General features: G+C 45.6%; 1 protein-coding gene across 6 annotated transcripts in view; it reads left to right on the forward strand.

Annotated features, from left to right (window-relative positions):
• Positions 1-22128, forward strand: part of pcnt (pericentrin) — a 355160-nt gene extending 333032 nt beyond the window's left edge. For all 6 annotated transcript variants that reach the window (XM_085985354.1, XM_085985358.1, XM_085985355.1 and 3 more), the window contains 6 exons: positions 3363-3539; positions 4138-4376; positions 11649-11737; positions 16052-16202; positions 18676-18794; positions 21575-22128. In XM_085985354.1, coding sequence (XP_085841480.1) covers positions 3363-3539; positions 4138-4376; positions 11649-11737; positions 16052-16202; positions 18676-18794; positions 21575-21618 — 819 coding nt within the window. In that variant the 3' untranslated portion in view covers positions 21619-22128. The remainder of the gene's footprint in view (positions 1-3362; positions 3540-4137; positions 4377-11648; positions 11738-16051; positions 16203-18675; positions 18795-21574) is intronic.
• Positions 22129-22906: the final 778 nt, after the last annotated feature.

Below are 22906 nucleotides of genomic sequence, written 5' to 3' on the forward strand. Positions count from 1 at the left end.
TTGCAGCAAGGAAGATCGAGAAGAGCGTTGGTGCAATGACACAGCCTTGCTTGACCCCGGTCCAGACGTGAATTGGGTCTGTGGTGGAACCGTTAGTCATGATCACGGCTTGCATGTCGTCGTGAAGCAGGCGGAGGATGGTAACAAACTTTTGAGGGCAGCCGAATTTGAGGAGGACACTCCATAACCCCTTATGGTTGACCGTGTCGAAGGCCTTTGTGAGATCAAAGGCGGCCATGTACAGCGGTTGGTGCTGTTTCTCTTGTAATTGACGCGTGGTGAAGATCATGTCCATTGTTCACCTTAGTGGGCGTAATCCGCATTGCGACTCTGGGAGGAGCTCTTCAGCCACTGGGAGAAGGCCATTTGAGGAGGATTCTTGCAATGTGTTTCCCTGTGGCAGACAGCAGGGAAACTCCTCTGTAATTACCGCAATCTGACTTGTCACCTTTCTTGAAGATGGTCACAATTATGACGTCTCTGAGATCCCCTGGCATGCTCTCCTCCTTCCAGATAAGAGAAATTAGTTCATGAATTTGTGCCAGTAGTGCTTCTCCGCCATGCTTTAGTGCCTTGGCAGGGATTCCATCTGCTCCTGAGGCCTGGTTGTTCTTCAGTTGTCAGATGGCCTTTTCAACCTCACGCCGGGTTGGGGTTGTGCTGAGATAGTGGTGGGTAGCATGCTGCGGGAACAGAAGGCACAGCCACCAAAGGTTGAGCGATTATAATCAGGAATGCTCACAAGGGCAGAATTAGAGGACTGCAGATATCTTGTGGGGAGGGGGGGCGGCTGAAGGGGATTACAGAGATAGGAAGGGGCGAGGCCTTGGAGGGATTTGAAAACAAGGATGGGAATTTTGAAATCGAGGCGCTGCTTAACCGGGAGCCAGGTCAGTGAACACAGGGGTGATGGGTGAACAGGACTTGGTGCGAGTTAGGACACGGGCAGCCACGTTTTGGATGACACCAAGTTTACGTAGGGTGGAATGTGGGAGGCCAGCCAGAAGTGTGTTGGAATAGTCCAGTCTAGAGGTAACAAAGGCATGGATGAGGGTTTCAGCAGCAGATGAGTTGAGGCAAGGGCGGAGACGGGCGATGTTACGGGGGTGGAAGCAGGCGGCCTTTGTTATGCTGCAGATATGTGGTCGGAAACTCATTTCAGGATCAAATATGACACCAAAGTTGCGAACAGTGTAGTTCAGCCTCAGACAGATGTTAGGGAGAGGGATGGAGTCAGTGGCGAGGGAACGGAGTTTGTGGCGGTTTAAGAAGGATGGAAGAGATAATCTAGGAAATTATAGGTCTAATGTCTATTGTGGGGAAGTTACTTGGATCTATTATTAGGGACAGACTGACTGAGCACTTGAACAAATATGAATTGATCAGAGAGCCAGCATGGATTTGTAACAGGTAACTCATGCCTGATGAGCCTAGATGAATTTTTTGAGGGGTATAACTAAAATGGTAGATAAGGGACTGTCTATGGATGCCATTTATATGGACTTGGAAGGCATTCGATAATGTTCCACACAATAGACTGTTAGAGAGCACATGGAATTGGAGGCAACCTATTGACATAGGAATTAGTTAGAGGTAGGAAGCCAGAGAGTAGGGATAATGGGTATGCACTCAAATTGGCAGGATGTGACTAGTGGTATCCCCCAGGGATCTGTACTGAGGCCTCGGCTTTTCACTATATTTATAAATAACCTGAATAAAGGAATAGAGAGCTGTATATCCAAGTTTGCTGATGACACTAAGAAAGGTGGCACAGCAAATAGTGTAGATGGGAGCAGAAAGTTGCAAAAGGATGTTGATAGATTAAAAATGCTAATGGAACGTTGGCCATTATCTCCAGAGGGCTGGAATACAGAGGGGTGGAAGTGATGCTCCAGCTGTACAGAGCTCTGGTTAGACCCCATCTGGACACTGCGTTCAGTTCTGGGCACCGCACCTCAGGGAGGAGATATTGGAGGGGGAGCAGCGCAGATTCACCAGATACCGGGGCTAAAAGGGTTAAATTATGAGGACAGGTTGCATAGACTAGACTTGTAGTCCCTTGAGTATAGAAGATTAAGGGGTAATCTAATTGAGGTGTTTAAGATGATTAAAGGGTTTGATCGGGTAGATAGAAACCATTTCCTCAGGCTTGAGGGGCTGAATGGTCTTCTCCTTTTCCTGTGTTATAGGCAGAAACAGATGTTTGCTGAGCAGGTATGGGTGGGATTGATAATGAACACTCGTTATGTTCCACTTTGGTGTAAGTTTACCTATAAATTCACAGTCTCAATTTTAATTTAATGAACTTCAGCCCATTTTTGCAACCTAGAACCTAAATAACTAAACTGTAAAGGAGATTATTACTTGACTACAAACTAGTTACTGCATTCTAAGTAATTAATTGAATGTGAAGTACAGGTAGACTATCCTTTATCCGAAAACCTCGGGACCAGCCGTGTTTCGGTTTTAGGAAAATTTCGGATTTCGGAAGGTGCGCGAAAACACTTCGGTTTTCAGAGGTAATTCGGTTTTCGGGAGTGCGGATAAAGGATACACTATCCCTTATCCGAAAGGGGGGTCGGGGGTGGGGATCGGCGGGGGTCGTGGTCGTGCGCATTTCGGTTTTCAGAAGTCATGCTTTGCTCCACTTTCGGCTTTCAGAGGTTTTCTGGTTTCGGATGTGCGGATAAAGGCTGGTACACTTACGCTGAGCGATTTCGGTTTTCAGAAGTGCGGAAAAATGCTACACTATCCCTTATCCGGCTAGGCCTGTAAGTCGTGCGCCACTCTGGTCATGTCGTGCGCACGACTTACGCTGACCGAAAAAACCTTCGGTTTTTAGAGGGTTTCGGTTTTCGGAAGTCCGGATAAAGGGTAGTCTACCTGTACTGAGATATTTCTGATAGACATGAGTAGTTGCCATTTAAACTCATCATTTTTTTCATTCTATCATGAGTTGCTTATCTGTTAATCCTTTTTGTGGTCTCTTATACTTGTTCTTGCCTGCTGATGAGCACTCCTTATTCAGGTATTGATTTCCTTTCGTCATTTCTAGCTCAGCTTTTGGTTTTTGTACCTCAGTGCTTCAAATAAAGAATAAAACCTGAAGTGTGGTTCAGAACATAAGAAATAGGAGCAGGATTAGGCCACATGGCCCCTCGAGCCTGCTCCGCCATTCATGCCCACCTGGCATTCCCCAAGCCAGTCCCATGTTTGTTTTTTTAAATCTACATATTGCCAGTTAAAACACCTATAATAAGGCCACGCTCTCTTCATAATGGGGAAAAGCACAACATAATTTGTTTCAGCACCGCCACTTGCCAGTTCTGTCTTTGACATTGCTGTGTGATCTTGTGTTCTAGGAGAAACCAATTGACAACGCAAATTTAGTCCTGAATTTTGAAAGGACAAGTTGGATGAAGGAAAGAAACCAGTTACAGAGTGCCTTAAAAGAGGCTGAATCAGAATTGGCTCGAGTGATGGCAGAGATTGAAAATCGACCTCTGCGACATGACCTTGTTGATCCCTCCAGCATGAAGGTGAGCATCAAGGAGATTTGACTCTACACCTCCATAATACTGTACTTCAATCTTATATTTTGGAAAAATCCTAAAACTTATTGTAAGGGTAGAAACATATCCAAATGTGCCAGTTCCAACTCGTTTGGAGAAATTCAAGCTATCAGTTTCTTTGCTTGAAAATATTGCTCTTTTCTCAGTGCTGGTCCCTGGGGTGTTGAGATCATATTCTGGGGAAAACTTGGTTTGTTCTCAATAATTGGAACTGAGCATGCATTGTGCATAACTGCATACTTTGTCCCATGAATTACAATTATCGATGTATTGCTGGTCTCAACTCTCTGTCTCTGTTGTCGGATGGCCTTACTGTCTCGATTAATAATGCTCATTTAGAACTGCATAGAGGTAGTAATCTGGTACCTGTGCTGCTGTGTTGAGAAGTACTTCCACAGTTCCCCTTTTATAATTTAAAAACATGTTCCAAAGTTTTGTTAGCCTTTGTGATTTAAGAAACTTTACATGATGCAATGAGTAGTTGCCTCGAGTTTTGGGGCCAAAGGGATTCTTTGCCCTTGTACTATGTACACAGAATCAAAATGTTGCCGTGTTTTGTGTGCAGATGCAGAGGCTTTATGGCAAGTACCTCCGAGCAGAAAGCTTCAGGAAGGCTTTGGTGTACCAGAAGAAGTACCTGTTGCTGCTTTTAGGGGGATTCCAGGAATGCGAGCAGGCAACTCTGTGTCTAATTGCACGTATGGGAGTGTACCCTTCTCCCACAGACCTCCACATGCCCACCCGGCATTCCCGTCCATTAACAAAATTCCGCTCTACAGTTAGAGTGGTCATTGCAATATCCAGGTATGAATTATTTTTTAAGTTGATGGCAAAGCTTATTTAATTTGGCATAAAGGCATTTGCTTTCACACAGCATTCCATTTCCATGATACCCACCTCCTGCTCTCTTGGTCCCATTCCCATTAAACTGCTACTACCCAGCTTCCCCTCTGGCACACATGCTAGCTGACATTGTCAATAGTTCCCTCTCCTCAAGTACCTCCCTTTCAAAACCACTGTCATCACCTCGCTCCTCAAAAAATTCTACCATCAAGCCCACCGTCCTTGCAAACTTCTGCCCCATTTCCAAAGTCCTTGAACGTGTTGTCACTTTACCGTGCTCATCCATGCTCACATTTCCAGCAACTCTTGTTTGAATCTCTCCAATCACTTCTGCTCCTGCCACAGTACCAAAACGGGCCTAACAAAAGTCACAAATAAAATCCACTGTGACTGCAATTGTGGTATATTATCCCTCCTCGCCCCCTCTACAGTCACTGACACAGCTGAGCACACTATCCTCCTCCAATATATGCCCTACATTGTCCAGCTCAGTGGGACTCACCTCACTCGGTTCCACTCTTACCTATCTGAGCATATCCAACAATGGCTTCCATTCCCATCCTGCATCATTATCTCTGGAGTCCCTTAATGATCTATCCTTGGACCCCTCTTCCTCTGCATTTACATGCTGACCCTTGGTCACACTGTTTGCAGACATGAGGTCAAATTTCACATATACATAGATGATACCAAGCTCTACCCCTCCACCACTGCTCTTGACCCCTCCACTACCTCAGCATTATCAGACTATTTGTCTGAAATCCAGTCTTGAATAAGTTGCAGTTATCTCCAGGTAAACATTGGGAAGATTAAAGCCATCACCTTCAGCCCCCACCACAAACTCCATACCTAGCCACAGATTCCACCTCTCTGCCTGACCACTATCTCAGGATAAACCAGACTGTTCACAACCTTGGTGTCTTATTCGACTCACAGATGAGCTGCAGATCCCAAGTTCTCTGCATCACAAAGACCCGCTACTTCCTTCTCCACCCTACCTCAACCCATCTGCTGCTGAAACCCTCATCCATTTCTTCGTCACCTCCAGATTGGCAATCCTAATGTTCTCCTGGACAGCCTCTCAATCTCCACCATCCGGAAATTTCAGCTCATCCAAAACTCTGCTGCCTGTATTCGATCCTACACCAAGTCCTGCTCACCCATCACCCTTGTCCTCACAGACCAACATACGCTGTTGGTCCCCCCAGTACCTCAAATTTTAAATTCTCATTTTTGTGTTTAAATCCTTATCTCTGTAACCTCCTCCAGCCATACGAGCCGCCCCATTCCAAACCCTGTGTTCCTCTGACTCTGGCCTCCTGTACATCCCCCTTTCCTTTGCCCTACCATTGCTGGCTGTGCCCTCAGCCGTCTAGGCCCCATGCTTTGAAAAGCATGAACCTAAACCTCTCCACCTCCCTCTCCTCCTTTAAGACCCTCCTTAAAATCCAGTTCTTTGAAGCTTCTGGTTGCCCCTCCTAATATTTCCTTCTTTGAATCTTTGTCCACTTTTTGGTTATGCCTCTGTGAAGCAGCTTGGGACGGTTTTCTGCGTTAAAGGCGCTATATGAATGCATGTTGTTGTTTCTGTGGAGGCGGAGCCATTGAATATATTCAAGGTGGCGATGACAGACATTTGAATTACAAGGGAGTCGAGGGGTATGGGGAGAGAGCGGGAAAGTGGTGTTGAGGCCAAGATTGGATCAGCCATGATCTTATTGAATGGCGGAGCAGGCTCGAGGGGCCGATTGGCCTACTCCTGCTCCTATTTCTTATGTTTTTATCGCATCATGGAAACACTTTATACCCCAAATACAGCCAAGTGAAACTGGCAATAACAAAAGATTGGATTACAAAGTTGAACTATTCTCAGTATCAGCCAGCAGTGTGCTCATGCAGTTTCCGCCAGTCCACATACAGCTTTGTGCAATTATGCATTTGTTGTTGTTTCATTTTCTTTACCACATAACCTAAGTTATCAGAAGGGAAGTAAAATCACAGGAACTTGTTCTACAGTGTCAGTGCAGAGAATGATGAACTTTTGCGAGTTATATAACAACCCCAACCCAGCCCAAGTTATATTGCTTGCTTCTTCCCAGTTCAAAGTGAACTGAACTGGAGGTGGAACTGCTCTCAGTTTCATTTTTATTTGCCATCATGGTGAATAATAGATTCTTAATTGCCATCGTCCGATGATGCTCTGGAGTTGTTTACTTGCTCTTTATATGACTGGTGTTTGAGCATAATTATATTGCACTTTGAATATGAAAGTTTCCCTGGCCATAAAGGCAAAAATCATTCGCTAACATAGAAGATAGGAGCAGGAGTAGGCCATTCGGCCCCTCGAGCCTGCTCCGCCATTCAATGCGATCATGGCTGATCATCCAAACTCAGTACCCGGTCCCTGCTTTCTCCCCATACCCCTTGATCCCTTTAGCCTTAAGAAATATATCCAACTCCTTCTTGAATATATTTAATGAACTGGCCTCCACTGCCTTCTGTGGTAGAGAGTTCCACAGGTTCACCACACTCTGGGTGAAGAAATTCCTCCTCATTTCTGTCCTAAATGGCCTACCCTTTATCCTTAGAGTGTGACCCCTGGTTCTGGACTCCCCGCCCATCGGGAACATCCTTCCTGCATCTAGTCTGTCCAGTCCTGTCAGAATTTTATAAGTTTCAATGAGATCACCTCTCATTCTTCTAAACTCCAGCGAGTACAAGTCCAATCGACCCAATCTCTCCTCATACGTCATTCCTGCCATCCCAGGTATCAGCCTGGTGAATCTTTGCTGAACTCCTTCCATGGCAAGAACATCCTTCCTCAGATAAGGCGACCAAAACTGCACACAATACTCAAGATGTGGCCTCACCAAGGCCCTGTACAACTGCAGCAAGACATCCTTGTTCCTGTACTCAAACCCTCTCGCTACGAAGGCCAACATACCATTTGCCTCCTTAACCGCCTGCTGCACCTGCATGCTTACCTTCAGCGACTGGTGCACAAGGACACCCAGGTCTCGTTGCACTTCCCCTTCTCCCAATCTATTGCCATTTAGATAATCTGCCTTCCTGTTTTTGCCACCAAAGTGGATAACCTCACATTTATCCACGTTATATTGCATCTGCCATGCTTCCGCCCAATCACCCAACATGTCCAAATCATCCTGGAGTTTCTCGACATCCTCCTCACAGCACACACGCCCACCCAGCTTTGTGTCGTCTGCAAATTTGGAGATATTACATCTAGTTCCCTTGTCCAGATCATTCATATATATTGTGAATAGCTGGGGTCTAAGGACCAATCCCTGCGGTACCCCACTAGTCACTGCCTGCCATTCGGAAAAAGACCCATTTATTCCAACTCTTTGCTTTCTGTCTGCCAACCAGTTCTCTATCCAAGTCAATACCTTGCCCCCAATCCCATGTGCCTTAACTTTACACGCTAATCTCTTATGCGGGACCTTATCGAAGGGCTTCTGAAAGTCCAGATACACCACATCCACTGGTTCTCCCTTATCTATTTTACCAGTTACATCCTCAAAAAATTCCAGTAGATTAGTCAAACACGATTTACCTTTTGTGAATCCATGTTGACTTTGTCCGATCCTGTCACTGTTTTCCAAGTGCTCTGCTATTACATCTTTTATAATGGACTCTAGCATTTTCCCCACTACCGATGTCAGGCTTACCGGTCTGTAATTCCCCGTTTTCTTTCTACCACCTTTTTTGAATAGTGGGGTAACATTAGCTACCCTCCAATCCATGGGTACTGTTCCAGATTCCATCAAATGTTGGAAGATGATCAGCAATGCATCTACTATTTCTAGGGCCACTTCCTTAAGTACCCTAGGATGTAGATTATCAGGCCCTGGGGATTTATCGGCCTTCAGTCCCATCAATTTCCCTAACACCATTTCCCTACAAATACTGATTTCTTTCAGTTCCACCCTTTCATCAGACCCTATGTTCCCCGGCATCTCTGGGAGGTTATTTGTGTCCTCCTCTGTGAAGACAGAACCAAAATATGTATTTAGTTGGTCTGCCATTTCTTTGTTCCCCATTATAAATTCCCCTGATTGTGACTGCAAGGGACCTACGCTTGACTTCACCAATCTTTTTCTCTTCACATATCTATAAAACCTTTTACATTCAGTTTTTATGTTCCCTGCAAGCTTACTCACATATTCTATTTTCCCTTTCTTAATTAATCCCTTTGTCCTCCTTTGTTGAATCTTAAACTGCTCCCAATCCCCAGGATTATTGCTTTTTCTGGCCAATTTATATGTCCTCTCCTTGGATCTTATGCGCTCCCTAATTTCCCTTGTTAGCCACGGTTGAGTCACCTTTTTTGTTTTATTTTTATGCCAAACTGGGATAAACAAATTCTGTAGTTCATCCATGCGTCTTTGAATGTTTGCCATTGCCTATCCACCGTCAACCCTTTGAGTGACATTCCCCAATCAATCCTACCCAACTCGCGCCTCAGACCATCGTAGTTTCCTTTATTTAAATTTAGGACCCTAGTCTCTGAGTCAACTACTTCATTCTCCATCTTAATGAAGAATTCGATCATATTATGATCGCTCCGACCCAAGGGGCCTCGTACAACAAGATTGCTAATTAATCCTTTCTCGTTACATAATACCCAGTCTAAGATGGCATGACCTCTGGTTGGTTCCTCGACATATTGGTCCAGGAAACCATCCCGTAAACACTCCAGGAATTCCTCCTCCACAGTATTGTTACTAATTTGGTTAGCCCAATCTATATGTAGATTAAAGTCACCCATGATGACTGCTGTGCCCTTATTGCACGCTTCTTTAATTTCCCTTTTAATGCCATCCCCAACCTCCGCCGTACTGTTCGGAGGTCTATATACCACTCCCACTAACGTTTTCTGCCCCTTGGTATTTCTCAATTCTACCCATACAGATTCTACATCAGAGCTAATATCCTTCCTTACAATTGTGTTAATCCCTTCTTTAACCAGTAATGCTACCCCACCTCCCTTTCCTTTTTGCCTATCTTTCCTGAATATCGAATATCCCTGGATGTTGAGTTCCCAGCCTTGGCCATCCTTGAGCCACGTTTCCGTAATCCCAACCAAATCATATTCGTTTACCTCTATTTGCGCAGCCAATTCATCCACATTACGAATGTTCCTCGCATTAAGACACAAAGCCTTCGGGCTTGTTTTTTTAACGCTCTTAGACCTATTAGAATTATTATTTACTGTGGCCACGTTTGATTTAAACCGTTGATTTCTCTGACTGCCACTTTTGTTTTTCTCCTTCCTATCTTTTGCTTTTATCCTTGTTTCCCTTTCCTCTGTCTCCCTGCTCAGATTCCCAACCCCCTGCCATTTTAGTTTAAACCCTCCCCCAGAGCACTAGCAAACACTCCCCCTAGGACATCGGTTCCAGCCCTGCCCAGGTGCAAACCGTCTGGTTTGAATTGGTCCCACCTCCCCCAGAACCGGTTCCAATGTCCCAGGAACTTGAATCCCTCCCCGTTGCACCATTCCTCTAGCCACATATTCATCTGAAATATCCTTCTATTTCTACTCTGACTAGCACGTGGCACTGGTAGCAATCCTGAGATTACTACCTTTGAGGTCCTATTTTTTAATTTACCTCCTAACTCCCTATATTCAGCTTTTAGGACCTCATCCCGGTTTTTACCTATATCGTTGGTACCTATATGCACCACGACAACTGGCTGTTCACCCTCCCTTTCCAAGATGTTCTGCAGCCGCTCTGCGACATCCTTGACCCTTGCACCAGGGAGGCAACACACCATCCTGGAGTCTCGTTTACGGCTGCAGAAACGCCTATCTATTCCCCTTACAATAGAATCCCCTATTACTATAGCGCTATCCCTCTTTTTCCTCCCATCCTGTGCAGCAGAGCCACCCCTAGTGCCAGGAAGTTGGCTGCTGCTGCTTTCCTCTGATAAGCCATCTCCCCCAACAGTACTCAAAGTGGTGTATCTGTTTGAGAGGGGCATGTCCACAGGGGACCCCTGCACTACCTGCCTGCGCCTAGTACTCTGCCTGTTGGTCACCCCTTCCCTTTCTGCCTGTCCAACCTCTTCCTGCGGTGTGTCCAACTCCGTAAATGTGCTATGCACAACGTCCCGAGCATCGCGAACGCTCCAGTATGCATCCAATCGCAGCTCCACCGCCGCAATGCGGTCTGTCAGTAGCTGCAGCTGGATGCACTTCCTGCACACACTGTTGTCAGGGACACAGGAAGTGTACCTGAGTTCCCACATATCGCAGGAGGAGCATACCACGTGGCCGGGCTGTCCTGCCATGACTTACCCTTTAATTAATTGAAATTAAATTAAATCAATCAATCCCACTAATTACACTACAGTTAAATGGTTTACCAACAGTCCCCGCTACACCAGAGACACCTTAGTAACTATAAACCACAGAGTTAAAGTTTAAAAAGAGAGAAATACTCACCAACCAATCACTTACCTGCTTTCTGGTGACATCACACTTCAATTACTTTTTACTTCTCTCCCTCCCTCTGAGCTCTGAGATTGGAGACTGGTATGCCTCACCTGAACTCTGGCGCCCTTTTTAAACTGCCGAGTTTCCCGCAGGTCCACACTGCCGCCACCTCCGCTGCTGCTGTGGGGCCTCACCTGGACTCTGGCGCCCTTTTTAAACTCCCGAGTCTCCCGCAGGTCCGCACTGCCGCCGCCTCCACTGCTGCTGTGGGGCCTCACCTGAACTCTGGCGCCCTTTTTAAACTGCCGAGTCTCCCGCAGGTCCGCACTGCCGCTACCTCCGCTGCTGCTGTGGGGCCTCACCTGAACTCTGGCGCCCTTTTTAAACTGCCGAGTCTCCCGCAGGTCCGCACTGCCGCCACCTCCGCTGCTGCTGTGGGGCCTCACCTGGACTCTGGCGCCCTTTTTAAACTCCCGAGTCTCCCGCAGGTCCGCACTGCCACCTCCTCCGCTGCTGCTGTGGGGCCTCACCTGAACTCTGGCGCCCTTTTTAAACTGCCGAATCTCCCGCAGGTCCGCATCAAAAATAGATGAATAAGAAACATTAAGAAGGAACTTAAAACTTAGTTGCTAGACTATGGAGAGGGTGGTGTGTAGATTGCTGTGACAACTATCCAGGTGCATTGCTGTACAATTGTATTTGATATTTGTATGTGAGCTTTGTTCTGGCTTTGCTGTTCAATGTTTTTAATATTCCACTTTGTGCCTCATCAGGCTGAAATTCCTGGTAAAGAAATGGCAGAAAGCAACAAGGAAAGGTCTGTACCCTGCACCCGCAGCCAACAGTATTGGAGGTGGCCAAGGTATGACTGGGAATCTGTGTCTTTTCATTTCTCCAAAGTGTGGGACTTAACTGATACTTATGTAGATGAAGTATCATCCTGTATGTTTTTAATGAATATTTGCATATATGAAGTGCCCTATAGCTAACTGTATTTGGATTAGCACGCTTAATAAGAACATATGGAAGCATTTGAAGTTTCATATTAAAATGATTTAATAATTATGAATAATACTTAATGAAGCATATTTAAAGCATTTTAAGCCTCGGGTATGTTAGTCACATGAATTTCCCTCCTGCAGTGTAACAAGCTGCGCTTCTCATTCACATCACTTCAGATGCTTGTCCTGCTTATTGTTGAAGTACAACATGACTGACGATGCAGCTTCCCTCACTTCAGAAGTCTTCTTTGGTAGGAAACAAATCAGAGACCCCACTGTCACTTAGGATAAACCTGGGCACCATTGAAGTGAAGCAATGAGTTTGACAGCAGTTCCTCCAAATCAGTCAAGAGGCACTTCATAATTCAGATCCATCTCCTGCCTCGTAAGTTCCTAAATAAATTCTCCCAAGCTGTCCTGGTTGTAACAGCTACTGTACTTCAGAGAGCTGCAATTTAATTTGTGGCAGTGGGGGGGGCCACTGAGTGGCAAGCGGCCTCTAAATGCACCCAGATTGTAAGGTAGAGAAGCCATGCCAACTTCACACATTGACATCCTTTTGTAACTCATCAAGTTTTTGTCACATGAAATCCAGATTTTTTTTAACTGCTTGGAAGGGCAGTCTAGGGAGAGCTTTCAATGTAAGGGGTTTCAATGTACTCCCACATTATCCACGTTTTAAGAAATAAAAATTTGAAAGTGTGGCTTAAAGTGCATCTGGAAGTGGCGCCATTGGGAACTATATGGGCAGCAACTTTGGATGGGCCAGGAAAAGGATCCGGAGTTACCTAGACCCGGGAAAGTCAGTTACCACCAGAATATGCTGCATTCTCTTCGCCACCCCTGCCCACCATTCTCGAGGCTCTCCTCTCTCAACTGTAGGCAAGTTATTTACCAAAGCAGAAATCAACTCACCACATTGCTACCAAGTTTGGTAATGGCACACTCTGAATATGGAATTACAAATATTCTTTCCATCAAGTCAGTAGTTTATCACTTGCAGGGAAGACCAAATAAAAATGTTGTCTTTGGTGGGAAACAAATCAGACCCCACTGTCACCTGACATTATTTAAATTGAATACCATTTCTTCCAATTTTTGCTCATTTGAAAGATTGACTTATTGGTAGCCCTGTGGTTAGTCTGTAATAAGAGTAAGAGAATGTGAGGCTCTGGAAAAACCCAAACCAAATATTTTCAGAGCAAGTTCTCAAGTCTCATTTGTCTAAAGATTCTGGTTTTTTTGTTCTGATATAAAATGCTACATTTGTTACAATAATACGAAGCACATTGTAGCTTTTGATATAGAAAGAACCAAACCAAACTAACCCAGAAGACTAGATGGCTTTTTAAAAAACCTTTGGAACACAGATGCTGGGCATGGCCATCTTCAAACTCCGATTTGGCAAATGGCGGATGGAGAAAAACCTTATCTGCTATCACCAGCTGAAAGAAAACCATTGGAATAGTTACAGATTATTCAATCCACTCCATGGCCACAATATTGTCTAACATGACCAGTGTGGAGAGCATCCAGTTAAGACTAATATACTAAACAATATATTTGCAGCCTTAACGAATGCTGCGGTTTATATCAGCAGTAGACCTCCTCTTCAGCTGATCTTTCCTAAATTCAAGGTCGATCGTATCCCCTGGGTGTACGTCAGCAGCATGGCATGTGGCGGGTGTAAAGGAAGAACGACGACTTACCTACTCGGACATCTTTTGTCACCCTTCAAATAGGATGACATAACATGCACCCAGCCCGTCTGCATATTTTTGGATAAGGGGAAATGCACATGTTTACTGTTGCTATCTTCATGATTATTGTGTTACTGTCCCTGCTTATACTTGTGTCCAAGTAAACACACCTTTAAGGGGTCCGGATGGTCGATCAAAACGCGCTGCAGGCCACTTTCCCTTACCTAGACAATGTGACCATCTGCGGCCATGACTTGCAGGACCATGACGCAAACCTCGAGAAAGTCCTCCGCACCGCCCAACTCCTGAACCTGACATATAACAAGGAGAAGTGCATATTCCGCACAGACCGCCTCGCCATCCTTGGCTGTGTTGTGGAACACGGGGTCATCGGTCCCGACCCGGACCGGATGCGTCCCCTTATGGAACTCCCACTGCCTAAAAGCTCTGAAGAGGTGCCTAGGGTTTTTTTCCTACTACGCCCAGTGGGTCCCCTACTATGCAGACAAAGCCCGTCCGCTGATCAAATCCACCTCTTTTCCCCTGATGGCAGAGGCCCGCTCGGCCTTCCACCGTATCAAGGAGGACATTGCCAAAGCCACCATGCACGCAGTGGACGAATCCATCCCCTTCCAGGTCGAAAGCGATGCGTCCGACTTCGCTCTGGCCGCCACCCTTAATCAGGCGGGGAGACCTGTGGCATTCTTCTCACGAACCCTCCAGGGCCCGGAGACCAGACACTCCGCGGTCGAGAAGGAGGCCCAGGCTATTGTGGAGGCTGTGCGTCATTGGAGGCACTACCTGGCCGGAAAACGATTTACCCTGCTCACTGACCAGCGTTCAGTTGCTTTTATGTTCAACAACAAGCAGAGGGGCAAAATCAAAAATGACAAGATCTTGAGGTGGAGAATCGAACTTTCCACCTACAATTACGAGATCTTGTACCGGCCTGGGAAGCTCAATGAACCCCCAGATGCCCTATCGCGTGGCACCTGCGCCAGCGCGCAGATCGATAGGCTGAGGGCCCTCCACAATGACCTCTGCCACCCGGGGGTCACCAGGTTCTTCCACTTCATCAAGGCCCGCAACCTGCCTTACTCCATTGAGGAGGTCAGGACCATGACCAAGAACTGCCAAGTCTGCGCTGAGTGCAAACCGCACTTTTATAGACCAGACAGAGCCCACCTGATAAAAGCCACTCGCCCTTTCGAACGCCTGAGCGTCGATTTTAAAGGGCCTCTCCCCTCCTCCGACCGCAATGTGTACTTCCTCAACATCATTGACGAGTACTCCCGTTTCCCGTTCGCTATCCCCTGCCCGGACATGACCAGCGCCACGGTCATTAAATGTCTGAACAGCCTCTTCACCATGTTCGGTTTCCCCAGCTATATCCATAGCGACCGGGGCTCATCGTTTATGAGCGACGAACTCCGCCAGTACCTGCTCGCTAGGGGTATAGCCACAAGCAGGACCACCAGTTACAACCCCCGGGGGAACGGACAGGTGGAAAGAGAGAATGCAACAGTTTGGAAGGCCGCCCTACTAGCCTTAAAGTCTAGGGGCCTTTCGACCTCCCGCTGGCAGGAGGTGCTCCCCGATGCGCTCCACTCGATTCGGTCACTGCTCTGCACTGCCACCAATGCCACCCCTCACGAGAAAATGTTTGTCTTCCCAAGGAAGTCCACATCGGGGACAGTGTTACCGCCATGGCTGACGTCCCCAGGGCCGGTACTACTGAGAAGACACGTGAGGACCAATAAAACGGACCCCCTGGTCGAGAGGGTCGACCTCCTCCACGCCAACCCCCAGTACGCTTACATTGCGTACCCGGACGGGCGGGAGGACACAGTCTCCATACGAGACCTCGCACCCTCGGGGACCGCTGTAACCCACTACCCATTACCACCCCCCCCCCCCCCCCCACGACCCGATATCCAACCCCAGCAGCCGGCTCGCCTTGGACCGTCACCCACGAGGACTACACTCCAGTGCCCCAGCCTACACGGGACGCGACGCCGGAAGCTCCACCACCCCTACCGTCGCCACGTCAATCACAGCGGCAGACAAGACCTCCGGAGAGACTCCAATACACGAACTTTTAAATACACTTCACCCCGCCGGACTCATTTTTAAACAAGGGGTGAATGTGGTAAACCACTGTTATACCTGTCTGTAAGTGTATGTGTATTCCACTAGGTACAGGTCTGGACATGCCTCGGCTGACTCCTCCCACTATTCCAGGTATATAAGTGACTACCTCCCAGTCCCTTAGTATTCTGGATGGCTCGACCACTCGAGACTAGACCTTCATTCTTTAGTTAATAAAAGCCTGGTTGTTACTCGCTTAACCTCAGTCTTTTGAGTAATTGATGGCGCATCAAGTGGTTTATCCAAATAAGGGAAAGGATGCTTGAAGGTAGATTGTTTTTCTGCTCAGGCAACTGAAATGTAATAAATCCTCATTTCTGTTTCTAGCTCAAACCATCAAAACAGAGATTCTTCGCCAGCAGCAATCGACATTGACTCACATTATGAATTCACCACCAACCAGAGACAGTTTGTCGGCTCGGAGGCTTAATGCTTCAAGTCACCAATCGCCAAAGTCCCCATATCGATTACCGATTAGGTGAGCTACAAAACTAAACCTGTATGTCTCACATGGATGATCAAATCCATAGATACAATTCTGACATTCTCTGTAAACCTGAATCTCAGAGTGTGATAGTCCCTTTAAATCAGTGATAAATGCACTAGAACATCTCAAATTGCCCGTTGTGATTCAGATCGACCACAAATTAACCCGATTGCTGGAATCTTAACTGCTCTAGGCAGACCCTTTCGAGAGCCACACCAGCTAGATTAGGTCTTTCCTGTGCAGGATCCCGGTGGATCGTTTGGCTAATGGTGCTGGAACATGCAGTGGAATACTGTAGCCACTTGTTTTAATTACATTTCTTTCCTCTGGCTGGAAGTCGGGCAAGCAACCCACTGCCACTCCCATGCCAGTGCTGCGCTGGAACCGGCTGCTCGGATATGTGCAGCAGTAACCTGGGTTGCTGAGCCATTTGTTTTTCTTTCTAAACCTTAATTGTTACAGGACCCCACAATTAAGAGAAATCGAGATGTGAACTAGATCCTTAGCACAGTGAATTCCAGCATACCTACACTGCTTCCTGTACTACAGTTTCAGAATTATTGAAGGGGTAGGGAGCTTAGGTAAAATTCCAATCAACTTAGGGAATAGAAAGAATATACATAGATGTCAGGAGTATTTGAGAGTTCACAATAATCCACTGACTGCGTAATGAAGGGAAGTAAAGGATGTGATCAGTGATTCCTTGCAATGGTTTGGTTGGGAGGTAAATCACCATTCATTGTTAAGGAAAGGAAAGTAAGAAGTTGCATTTATATAGCACCTTATCATGTTCTCAGGATCAATGTCCCCTCTAATTTTTTTTTGAGCACAGTCCCTTTACATTTGCTGCGCGGTATCTCTTCCAGCTTTGAGCGGCCTGCGTGGGACCTCCAGGTAGCTGAAAGCGTACGTTGCTCAAGATGTCCCAAAGTGCTTCACAAGCAGTGACGTACTTTCGTTGGCAAATGCAGCAGCCAATCTGTACACACCAAGATCCTGTCAACAGCAATGAGAGAAATGGCCAGTTAACCTGTTTTGGTGGTGCTGGTTGAGGATAAATATTGGCCAAGATATCGGGAGAATTCCCCTGTTTTTCAGATGGTGCCATGGGATCTTAGATGTCCACCTGAACAGGCACACAGGGCGTTGAATTTAACATCTTGCCCAAAAGACGGCACTTCTGACAGTGCAGCACTCCCTCAGTACAGCCTGGATTATGTGCTAAAGTCCTGGAGTAGGTTAAATGTTAGTTTCTTGATTGTAAGGAGCCACATACAGACAGTTTTATATAGGAACAGAAGGTAGGCCATTCAGCCTCTCGAGCCTGTTCTGCCATTCAATAGATAATGGCTGATCTGTACCTCAACCCAATTTACCTGCCTTTGACCCATATCCCTTGATACCCTTACTTAACAAAAATCTATTGATCTCAGTCTTCAAAATTTCCATTGACCCAAAATCCACAGCCTTTTGGGGGAGAGAGAGAGATGCAGATTTCTACTATCCTTTGTGGTGAAGTCATGCTTCCTGATTTCACTTCCGAATGGCCTAGCTCTGATTTTAAGATGATGTCCTCTTGTACTAGATTCTCCCACCAAAGGAAATAGATTCTCATTATCTACCCTATCTAATCCTTTAAAAATTTTAAACACCTCAATTAACAAACCAAAGAGAATTGAAAATGTGAAAATTCTGATTGAAAGCACTGGTATGGATACAGACACAATTAAGATATTTGATTCTCATGTGCGAATAAGATTATACAGCAAAAGTTGGAGAGATTGAACTGAAAAGGAAAAAATGAAAGAAAACGTGGATCAAATCCTGAAACATGGGATTAATTATTTTATCAATTTCTCAATTGGATTACCTTCAATCTTCTAAACTCAACTGAATACAAGCCATTTAACCGCCGGTATCATTCTGATGAATCTGCACTGCCAATATCTCCTCCCTGAGGTGCAGTGCCCAGAACTGAACGCAGTGCTCCAGGTGGGGTCTGACAAAGACTCTCTACAATTGAAGCATCACTTCCTCCCCTTTAATCAGCCACGTTGAGCTTTAGGCCAGCATTCCATTAGGTTTTTTGATTGCTTTTTGTACCTGTGCACTAGCTGTTAGTGATTTGTGTACATGGACAACCAAATCCCATTGCTCCTCCACAATTTCTAGTTTCTCACCGTTTAGAAAATACTATGATTTGTCTTTCTTAGGTGGATTACCTCTCAGTTCCTCACATTGAACTCAATTTGCCACAGTTTTGCCCACTCACTTAATGTGAAATTTTCAAAATAGAATTGAGTTTCACTCGGAAGATTGCACTTATGCTCTAGACTGCCTGTAAGATCACCTTGTGCATGTTCAGTGCACCCCCTCCTACCCACCACACCTCCTAACCAGCATCAGTGCAGGATTTCACTCAGTGACGGTGACATCTAGCTGTGTGTATTTTTTTAAATTTCAGATCGCATTTCTCGCCTGGAGGAGGGCAGGACCAATCGGGCCTCTCAAGCAATCAAGACCCTGAACGCTCACTGACTGAATACATCCAGAGACTCGAGGCAATCCAGCAACGGCTTGGAGGTACACAAACCAATAACTGTCAGATGCTTCTTTATCTGCTCCATCACAACACCTCAATTAGTCGATGTTGTGGTGAGATTAGTCCATTAACTTTTTTTTTCTCCCCTCCTTTCTTGAGGGCACTGACTCTTCCAGGTCCTTGGCATCCTCGGCTCTCCATTGCCCATTCTTCACGTGTGAGCCAAGACATTGAGTGTCATCGGGCTGTTTAACCATGAAGGGCATCACAGCTGAGCCCAATTCTGCACTTATCCAACACCTGCGCATGCACATTTTCCAGCACGAGTCACTCGATCGCAATCTGAAGCAGGAACCCTGGCTGTTTTGCTTTCCCTCACTGACACCCTAAAATTGCCCTGACTAGGATCAGGCACGCTTGCAGTGACCACAAATTGAACTTGAAACCTTCTACTCTGTATGTCTTTGTGTTACGCTGACCAGCGCAATCACCATACAGGCCAATGGGGGAACCTGTATTTTTTCCTTTTTCTACAGACTGTCTGAGGTCTTTGTGATGTCAGACACAATGAAAGTACTTTAAAAATTTGAATGTAGCCATAAAATTATCATGTGATCTTCCCCAAATGAACCAACAAATGTAATTTATAAAAAGCAAAAAGAACTGCAAATGTTTGAAATCTGAATGAAATATAGAAAATGCTGGAAACACACTGCATGTTAACCAGCATCTATGGAGAGAATTGACAAGTTGACATTTTGGGCTTCAGCCATTCTTCAGAACTGAAATATTGAAAGGGCTTGACAGGGTAGAAGCTGAGAGGCTGTTTCCTCTGGCTGGAGAGTCTAGAACCAGGGGTCACAGTCTCAGGATAAGGGGTCAGCCATTTAGGACTGAGATGATGAGAAATTCCTTCACTCAGAGGGTGGTGAATCTTTAGAATCCTCTACCCCAGAGGGCTGTGGAGGCTCAGTCGTTGAGTATATTCAAGACAGAGATCGATAGATTTTTGGACTGAAGGAAATCAAGGGATATGGAGATCGGGCAGGAAAGTGGAGTTGAGGTTGAAGATCAGCCGTGATCTTATTGAATGGTGGGGCATGGTACAAGGGCCGTATGGCCTACTCCTGCTTCTTTTGTTCTTCTAAGATAAACAAGCATTTTAATCAGAATCAGACCAAAGAGGAGGGGGTTGCAAAAAGAGAGAGAGAAAGTGTCACTGGAATGACCTGTATTCTTAAAAGAACAGGAGATGGACAGATCACGTGAGATCTTTGCATCAGACAACGGAAAGAAGCATTAAAGAAATAGATATTTGAGAACAAAGAACACATGAATCGCTAAGGCAGTGAGAGGCAAAGAAGAGTTGAGATGATGGGAGACATCGGAAAACCTGTAGATTTTTTGAGGATGTAACTGGTAAAATAGATACGGGAGAACCAGTGGATGTGGTGTATTTGGACTTTCAAAAGGCTTTCGATAAGGTCCCGCATAAGAGATTAGCCTGTAAAGTTAAGGCACATGGGATTGGGGGCAAGGTATTGACTTGGATAGAGAACTGGTTGGCGGACAGAAAGCAAAGAGTTGGAATAAACGGCTCTTTTTCCGAGTGGCAGGCAGTGACTAGTGGGGTACCGCAGGGATCGGTCCTTGGACCCCAGCTATTCACAATATATATTAATGATCTGGACGAGGGAACTAGATGTAATATCTCCAAGTTTGCAGATAACACAAAGCTGGGTGGGCGTGTGTGCTGTGAGGAGGATGCCGAGAAACTCCAGTATGATTTGGACAGGTTGGGTGATTGGGCAGAAGCATGGCAGATGCACTATAACATGGATAAATGCGAGGTTATCCACTTTGGTGTCAAAAACAGGAAGGCAGATTATTATCTGAATGGCAATAGATTGGGAGAAGGGGAAGTGCAACGAGACCTGGGCGTCCTTGTGCACCAGTCGCTGAAGGTAAGCATGCAGGTGCAGCAGGCGGTTAAGAAGGCAAATGGTATGTTGGCCTTCGTAGCAAGAGGGTTTGAGTACAGGAACAAGGATGTCTTGCTGCAGTTGTACAGGGCCTTGGTGAGACCACACCTTGAGTATTGTGTGCAGTTTTAGTCGCCTTTTCTGAGGAAGGATGTTCTTGCCATGGAGGGAGTGCAGCAAAGATTCACCAGGCTGATACCTGGGATGGCTTGTACTCGCTGGAGTTTAGAAGAATGAGAGGGGATCTCATTGAAACTTATAAAATTCTAACAGGACTAGACAGACTAGATGCAGGAAGGATGTTCCTGATGGTCGGAGAGTCCAGAACCAGGGGTCACAGTCTAAGGATAAGGGGTAAGCCATTTAGGACAGAGATGAGGAGGAATTTTTTCACCCAGAAAGTGGTGAACCTGTGGAATTCTCTACCACACAAGGCAGTTGAGGCCATTTCATTAAATATATTCAAGGAGTTGGACATATTTCTTAAGGCTAAAGGGATCAAGGGATATGGGGAGAAAGCAGGGACCGGGTACTGAATTTGGATGATCAGCCATGATCTCATTGAATGGCGGAGCAGGCTCGAGGGGCCGAATGGCCTACTCCTGCTCCCATCTTCTATGTTTCTATGAGGTCTGAAATGGAAACGGGAAATGCTGGCAAAACGCTGTAGTTTATCTTTTTCTTAGTGAAGAAATGTGATTCCATTCCTCCTCTAGTTAATCTTCTCCATAATAGTTTATTTGGCCTGTTGCATTCTCTGTGTCCTTAACAGTTTCACACTGATTTGTTACTGTAGCCTTTCTCAGAATAGTTTTAACTGTTGCTTCTATCGTTTCCAGGAACATCTCCAGGAACATCACGATGTAAAAGTAGCATGAAATAAGGTGGATCCCATATGAACGCAAGATTGCAAAATCCCTCCTTTATAACTTAAGCATATGGTTAAAAATGTGTGTATGTATATTGATCCTTATTGCGATCAAGGGCTAATTAAATGTTTAAACTCGCATCTGCACACTGTTTATGCACGGGAGAATCTTGTATTTAAAATAAGCAAATGTTTTCTGTAGCGTTCACTAATAAATGGGACATTTCTATGTCCCCTATACTGGAACATTCAGTATCCAATCAGGCTGGGTGAGTTTATATTCACCATTTAATTGCGGTGTGTGCATGCGTGCGTGTATTGCTTGCTTTTTCTTCAGAAGAATGATCGTCAGTGACCTAAATAATTGAAGTCCATTGCCACCAGATTTAACAGTGTGACCAGAGGCCTGTGTGTCACTCTGCATTCTACACGTATCACGCAAGATTTTAAAGAGGTTATTTTTGTAAATGTTGGCTTTTGTTCTTTGCATAAAAAATAAAGTTTACACTGGTATGCTGTGAAAAATGTGTTCTCGCATCTGTGTTCATGCATATACACGTGTGCAGTCACTCATTCTACCATGAAAGGCATTTTCAGTTCACTTGCCCACCTTCTGGAATTCTCTTCCAAAACCATTTCAATTCTCTTCTGGTTTTCAAAAGCCTCCTCAAGACCAATCTTCAACCATGCCTTCAGTCTCTTTCCCTCCACTCCATTACCCCTTCCTTGCCCTCCTGCCCTCACCCTTATAAAGCATTCTGATGTGCTTTTTCACTTAATAAGTGCTCTAGAAATGTTGAATTACATTGTCCTCTTAATACTGCAATAATCAATAAGGAGAATTATGATACACATTGGCACTGATCCTGCATCAGAAAAGGTCAATGAGGCTCTTCCTTTTCATCCTGCATTATAACACTACCGAGTTTGATGCTGCAGGGCTTCTCCCGCTCCTAATGCTGAGTTAGCTTCCTGTGACGGCAAAAAAAACACAATTTTAGAAACCTGTGTCTAAAATTGCTCTGCGACCTCTCAGGTGATCAGGCTCAAACCCATTGGTTATTTCCTGGATTCTTGCCTTCCTGCCGCTGTAATTTTATAATTTTCCAACACGCATCTGATGCTTCCAATGACTGCTGGGAGTTGGTCCTCACTACCACCGCCAGAATGTTAACTCCACAGATTAATCATCCTGAGAAAAATAAAACTGCACACCTTGTTTCCTCACTTTAAATGGGTGTCCCCTTGTTCTACTCGGCACCATCACTTCAAACTAGTTATCCACTTGAATTTTGTCAATGCC

The sequence above is a fragment of the Somniosus microcephalus genome, chromosome 4 (assembly GCF_052327205.1).
Source record: "Somniosus microcephalus isolate GS21.2 chromosome 4, FLI_Smic_1.0, whole genome shotgun sequence".
Classification (NCBI taxonomy): Eukaryota; Metazoa; Chordata; class Chondrichthyes; order Squaliformes; family Somniosidae; genus Somniosus; species Somniosus microcephalus.